General features: G+C 41.5%; 1 protein-coding gene across 1 annotated transcript in view; it reads left to right on the top strand.

The window, feature by feature from the left end:
• Positions 1-494: 494 nt before the first annotated feature.
• The window catches only part of Secisbp2l (SECIS binding protein 2 like), a 53,578-nt gene continuing 36,938 nt past the window's right edge, over positions 495-17,134 (top strand). Inside the window, exons 1-4 of the mRNA XM_006994072.4 lie at positions 495-680; positions 9,612-9,790; positions 11,586-11,910; positions 13,413-13,548. Of these exons, the coding sequence (XP_006994134.2) occupies positions 657-680; positions 9,612-9,790; positions 11,586-11,910; positions 13,413-13,548 (664 nt within the window). The 5' untranslated portion in view covers positions 495-656. The remainder of the gene's footprint in view (positions 681-9,611; positions 9,791-11,585; positions 11,911-13,412; positions 13,549-17,134) is intronic.

The raw sequence follows: 17,134 nt of genomic DNA, 5'->3' as shown, positions 1-17,134 counted from the left end.
AGTCTGAACCTGAACAATATATTAATTAATCATTATTTGTGGAGATTTTAACAGGGCTTCTTTCCCACGGCTACTCCGTGTATGCAACTGATTTGTGCACTTTTCTGAGGGCAAGAGTGTTGTTTTCATTCTTTTGGAGTCCTGGCAGGGTCACATGACTAGCGAGGAGCTACAAGCTCTCCCAATATCCCGAGTCAGTTTTGGCTCCTGAAGAGACTCCGAGCTCCCAGCAAAAACCGAACAGAGGCGTCCCGGGTTCAAGGGCGGCCGAACTCTCCCAGTTAAACAGTCCTGGGGAGGAGTGTACCTCGAAGCTCCCAACCGGGTTGTGCCCCTGGCCTTGGCCGTCCTCCAGCCGCCCCCGCTCGCTCGGGTTGCTCCTCGGCCGTCCCCGCCCCTGCGCACCTCCATTTCCTACTGCGCCTCCGCCCTTTCGGCCCCGCTCGGCTTCCGTCCCAGATGATCCCTCCCCGGGGCGGCCACCGTCTCCACCGCCGCGAGCTGGAGCCGCCTCCCGGGCCAGTGGCGTAGCCGAGTCGGCGTCCGGCCGGCGGTGCGGAGGGGACGGGACCCGGCGGGACCGAGCGGGGGGCCATGGAGAAAGCGGCCCGCGGCGCCGCGCACACCGACTAGAGCCGGCGCCCGACGCCGGCGCCATGGACCGAGCGCCGGCCGAGCAGGTACGCGAGTGCCCCGGTTGCTCCCGGCCTCCGGGAGGGCCAGGCCGCCTGGGCTGGGAGGCCCGGGGAAGTGGACCGGGGCCGGTCTGTGCTCCGCGGCGACAAGCGTTGCTCTTGCAACGGTCTGGAATGTATTCGTTTTATGAAGCGACCACCGTGGCTTTCCCCCGCTGTTTTCCTAGCTAGTTACTTTGCAAATCATTATCCCTTTTAAGTGGAGCAAGAGTTCATTTTGAGCCCTTTTTCGTGTTCGCACAGTAGTTCCGTTAGTGGTCTCTTTAGTTTTTGATTGCATCAAATTCTTGCTGGTAAGTGCTGGGAGGAAGGGCTAGTGACAGTGTGAAAAATAACTTACAAGAATAGTGTCATGCTTCCTCCTCCCCCCAGCTTCTCTGGAAACGTCTTAACTTGATTCTGAGTTTTCTTGACTGTCAATTCTCCTCTTCCAAAGCCTTGGTCAGGTAGTCACATAGTTGAAGGGAGAAGAAACACCAGTGACTTGCCTCTTATTTTTGCTAATAGTTAGTCAACTCGAATAAACGAGACGCCATCTCCCAAGTTCCTGTATGTGTTTATATGTAGTTAATGACAGTTTTGATTTTGAATTACACTCTTTTCAAGCCAAAACACGGCTTTCTAGTTTTGTGCACTTTGTCGTTTCTGTTGTTGAGACTTGTCATGTTGTCTATTCTGTCCCAGATCCCTTAGGGTCGATCTTCCTGCCTCAGCACTTTCCACAGGGCCTTGCCACACAGACTTTAAGAAGGAAGGAAAAGTCTCAAGAGAATAGAAGTCTGCTTTTATTAAGGAGCACAGAGTATCAGAGGAAAATTGATGGGGGCTTCTTGATAAATACACACTTCCCTGTGGCCCAGAGTATTTTGTATACAGCTCGTCTTAAATTGAAGTAAAACGTTTTTAAAAGTAATTCCGGAAAAAAATCGGAGATTTCAAAGTTTGACAAAAGAAAAGGAAATTTCCTGCATGTGCATCTCTAATGAAAGGGTGGGACATTCCGAGCCTCCGTGGGCACTCAGGAACCGGTAATGCATGTGTATACTCACAGCTCCTTTCATCTTAGAGGAAATGTAATTACCCATTCAGATGGTAGCGTTTAGCATAGCTCTCTACATGTCATTATCCTCAGAGCAAGTGTTGTCTAGAGAGCATCCCTCCTCTGTCACCCCACAAACTCCACCATCTACAAACCCTTTGGAAATCTAAGAGCTAGAAAAAAGCCATGCAAAATTATTTCCTATCGAAGGTGTTTTGTTTGTTTGTTTGTTTTTTCCCTCCCCTCCTGTACCTCTTGCCTCAGCCCAGCCTGTAGTAGGAGAACTACTGAACAGCATTTAGATAGGTAAAACCATCAAGAAGAATTTGTGTCAAATTCCCAGCACCCTCCAAATGTTTTGGTTTTTCCTTTTAAACCATTGCTGGCTTATATTCAGAATTTCTGAAAATGCCTACAGCATTAACTGATGTAGTGCTTAACAGTTTATGTAAGTTAGTTTGTTTTTATTTTTTTAATTGTACTCAGTACTAGGCTTGCTGCATTTCAGGTTAACATAATTAATAAATCCCTGAAGGACTGCGCAAGGGTAACTTAATCCAAACATTTGTGTCTGAAGGCATTCGTGCTCCAGGCTTTTAAAGTTGCCATTTACACAAGCTCATTTTATGAGAAGATAAGCCTTGCTTATTCCGAGAAGTAAGTCATTGGTAATGTAGTGCTAGATGGATAGTCCTAATTGTAATAACAACTGAAATCATCTTACAACCGGAAGAGCCTCTCAGGAGTATTCTCTCTTACTATTAAGTCAATAACAAGTAGCTCAATTTTTAACAGCCAGAGTTAGCTGTTACAAGGACAGTTATTACTTGGTATGATGCATTTGTGTGTGTGTGTGTGTGTGTGTGTGTGTGTGTGTGTGTTGGGGGGTTGGGGAAATAAAATGCATACTGTGCATGTAGAGGTCAGAGGTCAGGGTTGGGCAGATATTTTCCTCATTGCTCTTCACCTTACTTTTGTGGCGTGACTCACTGAACCCAGGGCTCACTGATGCAGCTAGACTGGCTGGCCAGCAAGCCCCAGGGTTCCTCTGTCTGCTCTCAGCACTGGGACCACAGGCCCCTACCTCTGCACTAACTTTTTCCTTGGGTCTGGGGACCTAAACTCAAGTCTTCATTCTCTCAAACAAGCATTTCATGGATCAAGCTGTCTTCAGGCCTCCTTTTTCTTAATAATAATAATAATAATAATAATAATAATAATAATAATAATAGATCTTGTGTAAAGGGATATGAGGAATAAATCATGGAATTAATTTGTTTGTAAAGATTCAGTGTCTATATTTTTAGGAAATCTAGGAATGTTTTGGAGTTTTTAAATAAATAATAATGTAGAAGTGACAGGACACTTGAGGTTTGCAGGCTGTTTTATTTTTTTTATTTTTTGGTTTTTCGAGACAGGGTTTCTCTGTGTAGCTTTGCGCCTTTCCTGGGACTCCCTTGGTAGTCCAGGCTGGCCTCGAACTCACAGAGATCCGCCTGCCTCTGCCTCCCGAGTGCTGGGATTAAAGGCGTGCGCCACCACCGCCCGGCGTTGCAGGCTGTTTTATATTGTCACAGTTCTCTAAAATCATCTTAACTTTATTTAGTACATTAAGTACAGTCTTCTAAAAGGAGCTATAAAAATCGCTGAGTATTTGCCTCTTTCATTCCTAGAAAAACAAATGCAATGAATGCTTATGGCTTCATGCAGTTTTGTCACAAATAAGAATGTAAAACTGGGCTGGAGAGGCTCAGTTGGTAAAAGTACTTGCCACCAAGTCTGATGACCTGGAACCCACAGAGAAAGGAAGGAACCATTTTCTAAAAGCTGTCCTTTTCACACCCCACATACACATCACATACACATGTGGACATATAATAAAAATATACTATTGTATATTGTATATTGTATATTGTATATTGTTTTAACAGTTAGCAAAAACCAGGACTCCAAACTAAATGCATAGTTTTCCCTACCTGCAGGTTCCAACTTCTGAGAGAACCAACTGGATCAGGAATACTCAGGGAGAAAAAGTTGAGTCTGTGCTGAACATGTGCAGGCTGTCTTTGTTGTGCCCTAAACAACACAGTCTAAGAGATAGACCCTTACCCAGCCCTCGGGTTTGTTAGTTGTTGTAAGTAGTAGAGAGATAGGTACACAGTACGCTGTGGGGTGTGACTAGCCTGTGTGTAAATACCATACTCCCTCCCAGAGCTGAGCACCCATGGACTGTCAGATCTGTAGTGAAGGGCTGGTAACCTGCCTTGGACAGTGAGGGGCAACTGTATTTTAAGTGTTACTGTAAAACCTTTTTTCTCCAGTCACACAACTGACTTTTTTTATGGGACCTTAACACACACACACACACACACACACACACACACACACACACACTCACATACTTTTGTTTGTTTGTGTTTTTCTTTTTGTTGTTGTTTTAAGACAGGGTTTCTCTGTGTACCTTTGGCTGTCCTGGAAATCTGTAGACTAGGCTGGCCTTGAACTCACAGAGCTTTTCCTACCCCTGCCTCCTGAGTGCTGGGAATAAAGGCCTGTGCCACCACTGCCCGGCTAAATAATACTCTTAGGGAATGTGCTCACTTAGAGAAAACATTTGGACATTTTTAAGCCTTTATATTTAAAACAGAATGACAAGTCATTAGAAAAATATTAACTAAATATCAAAGGTCAAGGACAAAAAGTAGAATAATAAGTAGGCTATTAGGAAAATATAACTACATGTCATATGTAAAACCTACGAGGCATGACTGAAGTGCTGCTCTGAGATAGATGTGTAGTCATGAATATTCTGTGTGTCAACGTTTAAAAGGAAGATAAAATTATCTGTCCAAGGCAAGAATTTGGAGGAGAAACTTTAAATGAAGCAAGAAAGAAAATAAATGTAAAAGCAGAAATTAATAAATTAGATATATGAATATTAATATTACATGTAAAAGGGTGACTTTTTGTTGTTGTTTAAGAAAACACCATCAGGTTTTAACAGGCGTTAATAGTCCAATGGAAAAGTGTGTGGGTCAGGAGGTAAGTGGTTACTCTATGTAAATCCCCTGGCCTTTTCCTCAGTATGCTCTGAAATCTTGAACTCTGACAGTTACAGTTTGTCTTGCAAGTGGTTTACTTTTCGACAGTTCAGCAGCAGGTATCTGGTTCATTCATGTCCCCCGGAGGTACCTGTTTTATCTGTACCAGGGGTGTAAAAAGCACCTTAATGTCTGATGCATTTTCCCCTTCACATAGAATGTGGAGGCTTCCATCGTCCTTCCTGTGGGTGTGTGGTACATACTCTGAGCTTTCACTGTGGGAGAATGTCTCATTATGTTCTGCTTCAGTTTTGATTTTAGGTGGGTGTCACTTTTCTGTTGCTTAATCTGGGAGATTATTTGCATTATTCTGGAGGCTTCTCCGAGGAGGAGCTCAGGATGCATTCTCTGCTGCGATGTGCTTTTGAGTGCTCTGTGCTTGGGTTCCCGCTCACCTCGATGCAGTGGCTTTCCAAGCTCTGGCAGCAGGCTGTCATCGAGGCTCTGTGAGCCAGTGCATGGCTAATGAACTAAGGAGACTTTATATTTATGTTCTGAAAGCATGTTTGGTTTTCTAGGTTATTTGTATAAATGTCATTTTAGTACTGACATTTGCTTTAATATGTTCAAAATAAAAAATGAGTGAAATGCATAAGTATTTTCACAGACAGAATTACTCAGATTTTTCATTAATTTAGGAAATTCTGAGATAACTTGTGAAAGATAGTTTTACCACTGATTTGGGTTTTTGAAGCAGACAGTAAACAACAGTGGTTATACTATTGCTTTATATTTATTTATTTATTTAGGTTTTTTGAGACAGGGTTTCTCTGTGTAGCTTTGGAGCCTGTCCTGGAACTCACTCTGTAGCCCAGGCTGGCCTTGAACTCACAGAGATCTGCCTGACTCTGTCTCCCCAGTGCTGGGATTAAAGGCGTGTGCCGCTGGCGGCGGCTGTTTGTTGTTTTTTTTTTTTTTAATTTTATTTTATGTATATAAGTGTTTTGGCTACATGCATATCTGTGTACATGTGCATGCCTGGTGACTGTGGGGACGAGAAGAGGGCATTGGATCCCCTAGAGCTGGAGTTAGAGACCCCAGGTAGGTGCTGATAATCAAATCTGGGTCTTCTAGAAGAATAGTCAATGCTCTTAACTGCTAAGCCATCTCTCTAGCCCATATTTACATTTTCTTTACAGTAAGGTAATATTTCCCTTCTATAAAATTTAGTTTCTCAAAATATAGACTATGAGGGGCTAGAGAGATGGCTCAGTGGTTAAGAGAGCATAGGACTTGTCAGTGGACTCAAGTTCAATTCCCAGCACCCATATAGGTTGGCTCACAACTACCTGTGACTCCAGCTCCATGGACTCTACCCCTCTAGCTGCACATACTCACTTATTTCACTTACCCACACATAGCCACATAGTCATACATATAATTAAAAAGGAAAGAAACCTTTAAAATATGTCTATATAAATATATAGATCATGAGCTAGGTGTGGTGTATACCTATGAGAGGGTGAGGCAGGAGGATCAGGAGTTCAAGGCTAGTCTGGAAATAATGAGAACCTTTAAAAAATGGCAATAAAAATTAGTGACTAAAACATGGAAATTCAAACTGAGGAATAATATTATATAAAGTAACTAGTCTAATTTTTCAATATTTTCAAAGATATTTTCTTCAATTTCTATACTAATATTAAAAATTGACAAAATTTATATTTTGACATTTGAATTTTAAAGGATTATTTGCATTCAGCATTGCTTTTTGGGCTGTTTGTTTAGGTATATGGTAGATAATTGAAAGCTTCAAAGTCACAGTGAACAACTTCGGGAAACATGTAATGTTGAAACTGTAGAGAAAGCTTGTCAGTCTGTTCCTTCTGGTGACATCTTCTACCCATGCAGCTGTTGACCACAGTAGCTTCTCTCTCTCTCTCTCTCTCTCTCTCTCTCACTTTGCTAAAAACAAAGGATCATTTCAGTGTTGGTGAATTTTATTGTTGAACTTTGGTGTCTAGAATTGCACTTAGAGTAGAAACCAGTACAAGTCTTCGTCTTCGAGGATGCATTCATGTGTGTGTGTGTGTGTGTGTGTGTGTGTGTGTGTGTGTGTGTGTGTGTGTGTGTGCCTGTGTGTATGCGTGTGTGTACACATCAGCTTAAGTAGCCATACATTCTGAGCAAGTTACCTGGGGCTATAACATGTTTATTTAAATGCAAATTAGGCTGTGTGTAGAAGTTTGTTGCAACTTTTGATCTGAACAAGAATTTGAATTTGTTACCAAAGTAATTGATTAGGTTGTTTTGATTTTGATGAGGTTTTATTGGGGGAGGGGCACGGGAAGAAACAAGAAAAGTATTATTTAAAACTGTTCATAGTTAATTACTATGACTCCTTTTTTTCATTGTGGACTCTTTAGTGTATTTGTATTCCTTGCTTTATAGAAACCTAATAAATATTAGTCTAGATCTTACAACTCTTCAAAGTTCTTCCTTGTTCAGAAGGACTCTGGTTTTTAAAAGAAATCCTAAAAATTACATTTTAGTGTAATTAAAAGGATTTCTCTGCTTTTGTGCATGTGTATAAACTATATAAAACAAGTTTTTATTATCTGAATTGTTGGGAGTCAGCTTCTTTACCCAAATAAATCGTTTATTGGTATGTTGTGTATCAGTTTTCAGTTCTAACAAGTGGCAGAGTGCGAATTGCCAGCTCCCTAACACTTGAAGGTGCTTTGCCAGAGTTGTCTTGCAGGAAACCATCCATAGTTCACAAGTAGGTGTTCTTACTCTTTCAGCTTTGGCTGATAGTGTGAATGCGGACTCCACAGTTCAGTGGAGCAGGGGGAGAGGAACCTTGTTAATGGTGCAGATCTGTCTCCTGCACTGTTAACAAGTGTTTCTCATGTATACCCCAGACTGTCGAGGGATCATTTGGCTTTTCTGAGGAAAAGCTGTCCATTACGCCTTATCTTTAACTTTTCATGCATTTGTTATTACTTTTGTAAGAAAAGAGACCTGTGTTTTTGTGGGAGCTTTTATTAAACGTCACATTAATGATTTTAGTAGGAAAATGTCCTAGTTAGGATTATTTTGTTTTTGTTTTTGTGTTTTTTGTTTTGTTTTGGTTTTTGGTTTTTCGAGACAGGGTTTCTCTGTGTAGTCTGGCTGTTCTGGAACTTACTCTGTGGCCCAGGCTGGCCTCGAAATCACAGAAATCCCCCTGCCTCTGCCTCCCAAGTGCTGGGATTAAAGGCATGTGCCACCATCACCATCTAGAACTATTGGTTTTTAAGGTAATTGTTTGAGTGGTTGAAATATTGACTTACGGCCGGGCAGTGGTGGCGCACGCCTTTATTCCCAGCACTTGGGAGGCAGAGCCAGGCGGATCTCTGTGAGTTCGAGGCTGTCTCAAAAAACCAAAAAAATAAATAAATAAATAAAAATAAAAAAAGAAAGAAAAAATATTGACTTACATTTCACCAACTTTGTTTTAATAAGAAGGTGTTTAGTGTTTTTTAGATTATGAATTTACATGGTTAACATTCTGATTTTGAAAACTATACCATAGATTGCTTTTTTTTTTATTCTTTTTTTGAGACAGGGTCTCTAGACCAGGTTGGCATTGAGTTCTATGTAGCAGAGGATGGATGACTTTGAACTTGTGATCCTCCTGAATTTCTACCTCTCGAGTGCTGGGATTCCAAACCTGCACCACCATGCCCTATTTATGTGGTGCTGGAAATGGAACCCAGGGCTTTGTGCATGCTAGGCAAGTGCTCTACCACTTGGATTCGACCCCCAGTTGCTACCCACTCCCTTGTAGGGAGACCAGGTCTTGTTATGTCCGGGCTGACTTACTCACTGTTTAGCCCAGGCTGGTCTCAGGCTCTTGGCGGTTCTCCTGCTTTAGTCTCCTAGGATTACAGGGATAAGCCACTGTGCCCACGTCCTACAGCTATTTTTATGTTTCAGAGACTTAAATTTGTTAAATACAATGTGCAGAAAATTACTAAAATCAGCGTACAACCTGATAACAAGTTGGATGGCTTTTAAGTTCCTCAAAGATAAAGAACTTCCAGGGACCCCCAAGCTCCCCAGGTGCCTCTTTGATAAAAGTGTGTTCCTGTCCTGATGGGTACAGAGCTCATTTCTTAATATTTTTCCATGGGGGTGTTTTCCCAGAGGGTAGTTTTCCATGGCTTTTAGTTTTCTGGAACTATATCATAAGAGAAGATGCACAGGAACGGGGGAGACTGACATGAAGTCCGTGGTAGGGTCACATTAGTGCCTGGGTATCTCCTGGGAAAAGTTCCTATCATTCTTTCCTTCCATACTTAACTGTGAGACTTGATTTTTCTCCTATGTGTTTGACTCATTTTAGACATTTCCCTTCATTGTAAGTTAATGATGCAAAACTTAATTTCCTGCCATGGGCAGAAATAGACTACTTTTTCAACTATTCAAAGAAATGTAATTATTCTTCAGAACTTACGTTGAATAGGACTTTTCCCCCTTACGAAATTAGCAAAAAATACCATTTTGTCTGAGAAGCTATATTTCTTACTACTACTGTGTTTTTTAGAGCTGAGTTATGACTTCTTTATAGTTTTTGATTATTTTAGCAGCTCCATTGCATAAGAAATGATTTCATTGGAATGTTGTGACTTTGGTTAAGTCCTTCCTTGGTTTCCTGGTTATCCGCTTACTTTAAGTTGACATTGCCGTTCCTTCTGTGTGTTCTGTGAGTACTGTTTGGAGGGTCATTATAAGTGCCAATGTGTATTGGTTGTTCATTTGTAACCCATGCATTCTGTTTTCTCTTTGAAGAATGTCAAACTGTCCGCTGAAGTGGAGCCGTTTATTCCCCAGAAGAAGAATCTGGATGCCTTTGTGCTCCCTATGGCTCTCCCAAACGATAGTGGAAGCATTTCTGGAGTCGAGCCAACGCCAATCCCCAGTTATCTGATCACCTGTTACCCATTTGTCCAGGAAAACCAGTCCAATAGGTAACATCTTTATTTTTTTTATTGGTGGGGATATAGAACTTGGCAAAGTCCATTAATCTTTTTCTCTTGTAACTTTCAAACTTTAATATTTATTTGTATTTTTAAAGAAGTAAAAATATGCAGAAATTTGAAAGCTGTCAACATGTATTTTTTCTTATTTTTTGTAAGAGGAAATGCATTTTTCTGAGTATGCCATTGAAATATATTGCAGTATAGTGACCCAAGGGAGATATGAAATACAAGAAACCTTTTTTTGAGATTAAATGCTTAATCTCATAGTTGCCAGGACAGTGTCTGGCACAAGAAGGAGACATGAGGGACAGGTGTTGGGGTGCTGTGGTTGAGTGTGCACTTCTGCTGCTTCCCCAGATCTAGCCCGGTCCCGGTAGCTCAAATAGCATGTGCCTGTAGGACCAGGCGGGGCTCTCGATAGTTGGGGTATGCTTGCTGACCCTCCAGACGTCTGCTGGGGCCCTCGTTGCTACAGTTCATTGTATTGTGCATCGTATTGCCTGTTTCAAGTTATGCAGTGTACAGGAAATGGTATTTCTCAGCACTGTGGGATGAATGGATGAGGGAGCTGTGGCTCTGTGGCTCTCTGGCTCTGTGCAATGGTCTGTGGGCTGAAGCAACTAGTGTTTGCACATCTGTAGCCCATTGTGGCACACTATCATACCAGAGCATAGTCTTTGCAAAATTCTGGATGTGTGATTTATGAGGAACAGACTACCTTGTGAAATAGTAATGCCCCAGTGAAGATCCTGAGTTTCTTACTCCAGACTTTTCAAAGTTAGGCAAACAGTAGAACTAAAGAACCCTTCTCAGTTGAACTTAGACTTCATTGAAAATCTTTGGGTCAGTTGGGTGTGGTGTCACAGACATGGAGAGGTAGAGGCAGGAAGATGATAAATTCAAGGTCGTCCTTGAAGTCAAGGCTAGCCTTGGCTTCATGAGACCCATTTTTGTTATTGTTGTTATTTTAAAGATTGCACTGTCAGATAATGTAGAGCAGTTCTATAAACAATAATACTAGTTCTCTTTGTAGCAAAATAGCCATGTGCACTATGAGAGATTGGTTTTCTTGCCTTAATGTGAGGTAGTCATTAGGAACTCATGGGCAACCCTTCCTTCAGATTATCTTTGAAGTATTTTTAGGATTTTGGTAGTCAACCTTGTCTTCCATTTTGCTTTGCCATTGCAAAGGCAAGGAAAAGGACCCCTTGTTCCTCAACAGCAACCATTGATGAGAGGGCTGCTGGGACAAGACAGCATCTTATGGGCTTTGTGGGAACTGAGTAGAGGATAAAGGTTCAGTGAAGTCTTCTTCCTGACTTCCTTGGACATGGGGCTTAGGTTGCCAAGGAGAGAAGCCTTGCCGAGACCTGAATTGGCTTAGTGATTAGGGGAAGAGAGGGTGTGGGGAGTCACTCTGTGAGGGTGCTCGGCTTTTGCAGAACGCTGGGGCAGTTGTGAGTATTGGACGTGGACTGTGGGTGGCCGTGTTGTAGATGCGGAAGCTAGGTGTTTCACTTTTAGGCAAGCAGATCTTGAGAGGTTTGAGAGCAGACTCAATGGGATGTGTGGAATTCGGCAAGCTCTCAGGCTAGATCCTGTATACTACCATGTCTGTTGTTATAAGCGCAGGGCATCTTAGCAAAGACACATGATGGCGTTAGTTTTGCCTTCTCCCCTACAATTATTGTGAAGGCACTCTTCTGTCTTTATTGATTGTTCTGCTTTAATATTACTCTTGGACTCATTGATAGATTTTTTTCTGTTTTGTTTGGTTTCACAGACAATTTCCTTTATATAACAATGATATACGATGGCAACAGCCCAGCCCGAACCCTACTGGACCCTACCTTGCCTACCCCATTATATCTGCTCAGCCACCTGTGTCCACAGAGTACACCTATTACCAGCTGATGCCAGCACCCTGCGCCCAAGTTATGGGCTTCTATCACCCTTTTCCTACACCTTACTCCAGCACCTTCCAGGCTGCGAATACTGTCAATGCCATAACCACAGAATGCTCGGAGCGTCCAAATCAGCTGGGGCAGGCCTTCCCGTTGTCCAGTCATCGGAGCCGGAACGGTAACAGAGGGCCGGTAGTACCAAAAGTGAGTGGCCACTTTTTTGAGGTGTAGTTTTTAAATATAGTATGTCTGTTGTTAACACTAGTGTAGGTAATTTACTGCTGGGATTCATTGACCTTTAACGCTTTACTTGCTACGAAGTAGAAAATGTTAGAGGCATATTTTAAAAAATCATTTTTCCTGTGATACTTATTTCCCCCTCACTCTTGATTGATAATGTAAAGTCATCTTCATGATCATTCATTGAGTTTTACGTAAACACAATGCACAATTATTTCTAAATTATTTTAATTTTGTGCTAAAATCACTTCACAGTGATGATGCCAACATTTAAATGGATCATGTGGTTGAATGTTAATGTGCCTCAAGCTGTTTCAGTCTTCTGCAATCAGCAGGAGAATGGGAAAGAACAGTGTTAGTGGTTCCTCATAGCCCTTCAACCTCAGGGTCTGTATTCTGAGTCGTTAGGAGGAAAAACAATTTGTCACCTAAGAGAGTAAGAAACAAGTAAGTGACGAAGCCACTTCTGTTCACGGCCAGCATTTGACTTGTTTTATATATATATGTATACATATTAAAGATGCAGTGCAGTCCTCCTTGAAGTCATGGGAGAGTTCTATTTACCCCAGGCTGCTTTTCCCTTAAGAAAAGCCTGTTTGTAGCCAACACTGTTGAGCTGATGGAAGATATTTCTCTGCGTTACTGCTGTGGAGAATTCTTACTCTCCCAAATTCCATTAGCTAGCTTCCTCAGTAGAAAGTCTTTGCTGCCTTTTGGCATAATTTTTTAAAATTAAAAATAAATAAGCAGCAGAAATGAATTTGAAAATATTTTGCCTTGGTTCATGGAAACATTGTGGGTCAAGGGAACTTTTTTTTGGGACCGAGGATGAAAGGAAATAGGTATTAAAAAGTAAGATTGTAGTGTATATTTTCCAGGTGTTCAAAGAATGGGGTTTCTCAGAATACCTTTCTAGCAGTTTCGACTCAGAAAGTGGAAGTTAAATTCAGAGTTCTGGTGTATAAATTGCTGTTGAGGAATAATTGCTCCAATTTTTAAAAATTTTAAGAAAAATCAGCTTTTTTAAATATTTTCTGTTTGGACTCCACGGTAGAAATATTTTGCTCATCTTTGTTATGAGCCCAAATTTAGTGACTGGGTAACTTTTCATGCTTTTACTACCTTTTAAAATAAAAATGTTTAACCCTTCATATGGCACTATTAAAATCTTGCTAATTGTTAATAATTGATTTAAAAAATAAAAATGCAGGTAAAAACTAAAATCAACTCAGATTTTACTAATTATAGTGTTAATAATTATCAAAAAAATGTGTGTAAATGTGCTTATGGTACATTATTTAGCCTGCGATGCTTCTTAGAGAATAATTGCACAGAATCAGCTAAGAGGCCCTGATTTGTGGTGCACCTTTTGGTCTTTCTGTGATGAATGTGATGTGTAATTGACGTTTAGTACATTTACTGGGTTCCTTTTTTTATGTGTGTGTGTGTATGTCTTTTAAACTTAGCCACAGCTTTTACAACAACATATAAAAAACAAAAGACCACAGGTGAAGAATGTGGCCACTCAGAAAGAAACAAGCTCAGCAGGTCCTGATAGCCGATCAAAGATTGTGCTTCTGGTGGATGCTTCCCAGCAGACTGGTAAGGCAGAGCTCTGTTTGTCTGTTTTCTTGTTTATTCTTGTGCGTGTGGATAGGCGTGTGTGTACTGTCTCAAAGTTGATGCCTAGTGTCCTCAGTTGCTTTCCTCCCTACATATTGGGGGTGGGGGGTGAGGCGGGGTGTAGGGGTGGAGACTCGATGAACCTAGACCTGGCTGTCTTGGCCAGTCTATCTAGCTAGCCTGTGCTACAGATTCTCTTTGCCTTGTGAGCTCAAGACAAGCTCAGCTCCACACTGAGAGCCTGTCTGAAAGAATATCGTAAGGATTGGAGAGATGGCTCAGAGCTTAAGAATGCTTCCTGCTCTTTGCAGAGGACGGGAGATTGGCTCCCAACAGCCATGCCAGGTGTCTCACAACAGCCTGTAACTCCAGCTCCAGGGAATCTGATGCCTCTGGGCTCCATGAGCACCTGCACTTACAGGCACATTACCCTCTCCCTATTAAACATAAAAATGAATTTTTAAAAATTTGTAAATGTCATAATGAAACTCATTATTACATATAAGTGATATATGCTCATAAAAACTTCTAAAAAGACTCACTTACAGGAGAATCCTCCAGACAAGGTCTGGATTGGTGTGACTAGGTGGCTCGTTGCTTTCTGTTGTCTAGCCTTTCCTGTTAGTGGTATGATGTTTTACATGTGCTTAGATCCTTCGGAGGCAGAAAGAGGATCTGGAAGTTAGTTGAAAGCCATCTTGTTGATCTTCCAGTGCCGTGTAGCTTGTAAGGCCTAAGGCAGTGTGTTTAATAGGCTGCCATGCTTAGAGTAGTTATGAGAAAGTCATGTGGTCCAAATCTGTTCTTCATCACAGTGACTCATTTCTACATCCTTTTGTAAACCTTAGCAAGATTCTTACAAGTACTGTCTGAGCCAGGTGTGGTAGCACACACTGTTTTGTATTTTGGAGACAGGGTTTCTCTATGAAGTCCTGGCTGTCCTGGAATTTACTCTGTAGACCAGGCTAGCCTCAAACTCAGAGATCTGTTTGTCTGTGCCTCCCAAGAGCTGGTTTTAAAGGAAAGTGCCATCACATCTGTGTTTTGTTTTGTTTTTTTAAATTGGTAGTAGTGGTGGATCTTTTAATCCTAGCACAAGGAGGCAGAGGCAGGCAGATCTCTGAGTTTGAGCCCAGCCGGCTCTACAGAGTGAGTTCTAGGATTGCCAGGGCTATATAGAGAGACTTTGTTTCAAAAACAAACAAACAAACAACAAAAAGACTGTCTGTACTTTGCTCCTTAAGTCATCAAAAGGATAGCCTCCGGAAACATCAAAATTGGGAGGCATGATTTGAACAGATTGTGTATACTTTCAGCATTTTCATTCCTTAGTTTGTTTTTAACTTCTGAGGATTACCTGGCAGCACTAAAGATAAAAATTTCTTAGTTTTGTAGAAGTAGGTCTTTCTACTTGTAGCAGGTTTTTACTTTTGAACAGGCTTGTATTATTATGTAATAAGAATATAAGGGGCCTAGAGTCAGGAAAGGGAGCTGCAAGATTGCTCAGCAGAGCCGGGCGGTGGTGGCGCACGCCTTTAATCCCAGCACTCAGAGGCAGAGCCAGGTGGATCTCTGTGAGTTCGAGGCCAGCCTGGTCTACAAAGCAAGTTCCAGGAAAGGCGCAAAGCTACACAGAGAAACCCTGTCTCGAAAAACAAACAAACAAAAACAAACAAACAAAAAAAAAGATTGCTCAGCATGTGAAGGTTATTTGTTGTCACACTGGACAACCTGAGTTTGATCCCTGGAACCTGCACAGTGGATAAAGAGATCCAACTCCCACACGTTGTCAGCCCTCTGCTCAACTGTGGTGCTCAGGCCCACACACATGCATACACATAAAACAGATCAAATGTAAAAAAACAAAAACAGTGTCTGGATACAAGAGAAAAGCAAAGATCAGCTGCGTTCCCACGTGACACAAACAAGCAGTTTAAGGTTTACAGCAGCAACAGGAATTCAGGAGTTTCTGGACTCAGGGTTAGGGATCCATGAGGGGACCCCTCAATTGTTGTGTAAGACCTTAGAAAACCTGATTATCAAGCACTAGCGTCCCCCAAAGTTAGTCTGCAGTTCAGTACAGTTATAATTAAAATCCCAATAAGAATTTTGGGGGAATTCAACAAAGTAATTCTAAAATAAAGGAGCAGTGGTCTGGAAGGTGTCCTTTGTGCACTAAAGCTTAGAGTCAGCTTACTGCTTTTTAAGTTAATTAACTTTGTTCATTGACAACTTCATTCATGTATACAGAGAATTCTGTTGCCTTCACTCCCATGGTCATCTACTCCCACCCACCCCCGTGTGCCCTGTCTTCACCCTACCAATCCCTTCCCACATTGCTGTCCTTCTCCAGGTTTATGATATCAGTGTCATATGTAAGAATGGGAGCAGAAGTCCATGGGGATGACATGGAGAGCATCGCAGCCTCCTAATTTATACCCCATTCTGTTGATCAAGACTTAGATGAGAAAGAAAGCCAGTGAGCAAAGAGAATGCAGACGCTCCTTCATGGCTGCCTGGCTGCAGGAAGAGGACCATTCCCAAAATTAAGAATTTCAGTTTAGTTTAAAAGAATAAACTATAAGCTTGGAAAAGTTTATCTATTTATTTATTTATTTTTAAAGATTAGTAAGAATAAGAAAATAGTAGTGTACTGTCTTTGGGGCTTGGGGTTTAGGGAACTGGAGCAATTTTGGCTTTAGGGATCATTCTTTTTGATGCAGTTAATCCATAGTAGGTGTGCTCACATGGAGTGTCGCCTTTGAAAGAGATTGAAACTGTTATCGTAGTGCAAGAAAGATACCAAAACCTTCCTAGTGTCCAGTGACAGGTGACAGTTCATGAATACACAGGGTGCCCCTCCATAGAATTTATAAAGCCATCTTGCAGTAAAGTATGAGGACTTGTCATAACACATGACATAGTATTAAACAACACAGATCCAGATTATATCAGTTGTGAGGGACGGTCTAGAGGGAGGGCTCAGCAGTTAAGGGCGATTGATGCTTTCCCAAAGGACCTGAGTTCAGGTTCTAAGTAGCTATGTTAGGGACTCACACATGCCTATAACTCCAGCTCACACACACACACACACACACACAAAAATCAACAAATAATCAAATCAGTCTTAATAGAACTGTAGAAAAAGGAAAACTTGTGAATTGTTGAGGTAATTGTAACAAGCTTTTTAAAAATGTCTTAATATTTGTGAAATTAAAATAACAACTCAGTGGAAAATTTCAGAGAAGTCAAACTGAAAGTAAAATTAATCAGAATTTCACAGGAGAACATTAGTAGCTAAAACCATCAGGAAAGATTCTTGACCTCATTATTAAGTACAGAGTACAAATTAAAACTGTAATAAGCCACCTTTTCTATGTAGCAGATGGGCACAAGTTACAGTTGGAGAGGCAATGTCAATCATTGTGTGTGTGAATCATTGGGCATTTCAAGACAGGGTTTCTCTGTGTAGTTTTGGTGCCTGTCCTGGATCTCGCTCTGTAGACCAGGCTGGCCTCGAACTCACAGAAATCCACCTGGCTCTGCCTACCGAGTGCTGGGATTA

Source organism: Peromyscus maniculatus, chromosome 4 (genome assembly GCF_049852395.1).
Source record: "Peromyscus maniculatus bairdii isolate BWxNUB_F1_BW_parent chromosome 4, HU_Pman_BW_mat_3.1, whole genome shotgun sequence".
NCBI classification, from domain to species: domain Eukaryota; kingdom Metazoa; phylum Chordata; class Mammalia; order Rodentia; family Cricetidae; genus Peromyscus; species Peromyscus maniculatus.
Note: the sequence above shows the minus strand (reverse complement) of the source record. Positions and strands in the feature narration are given on the sequence as shown.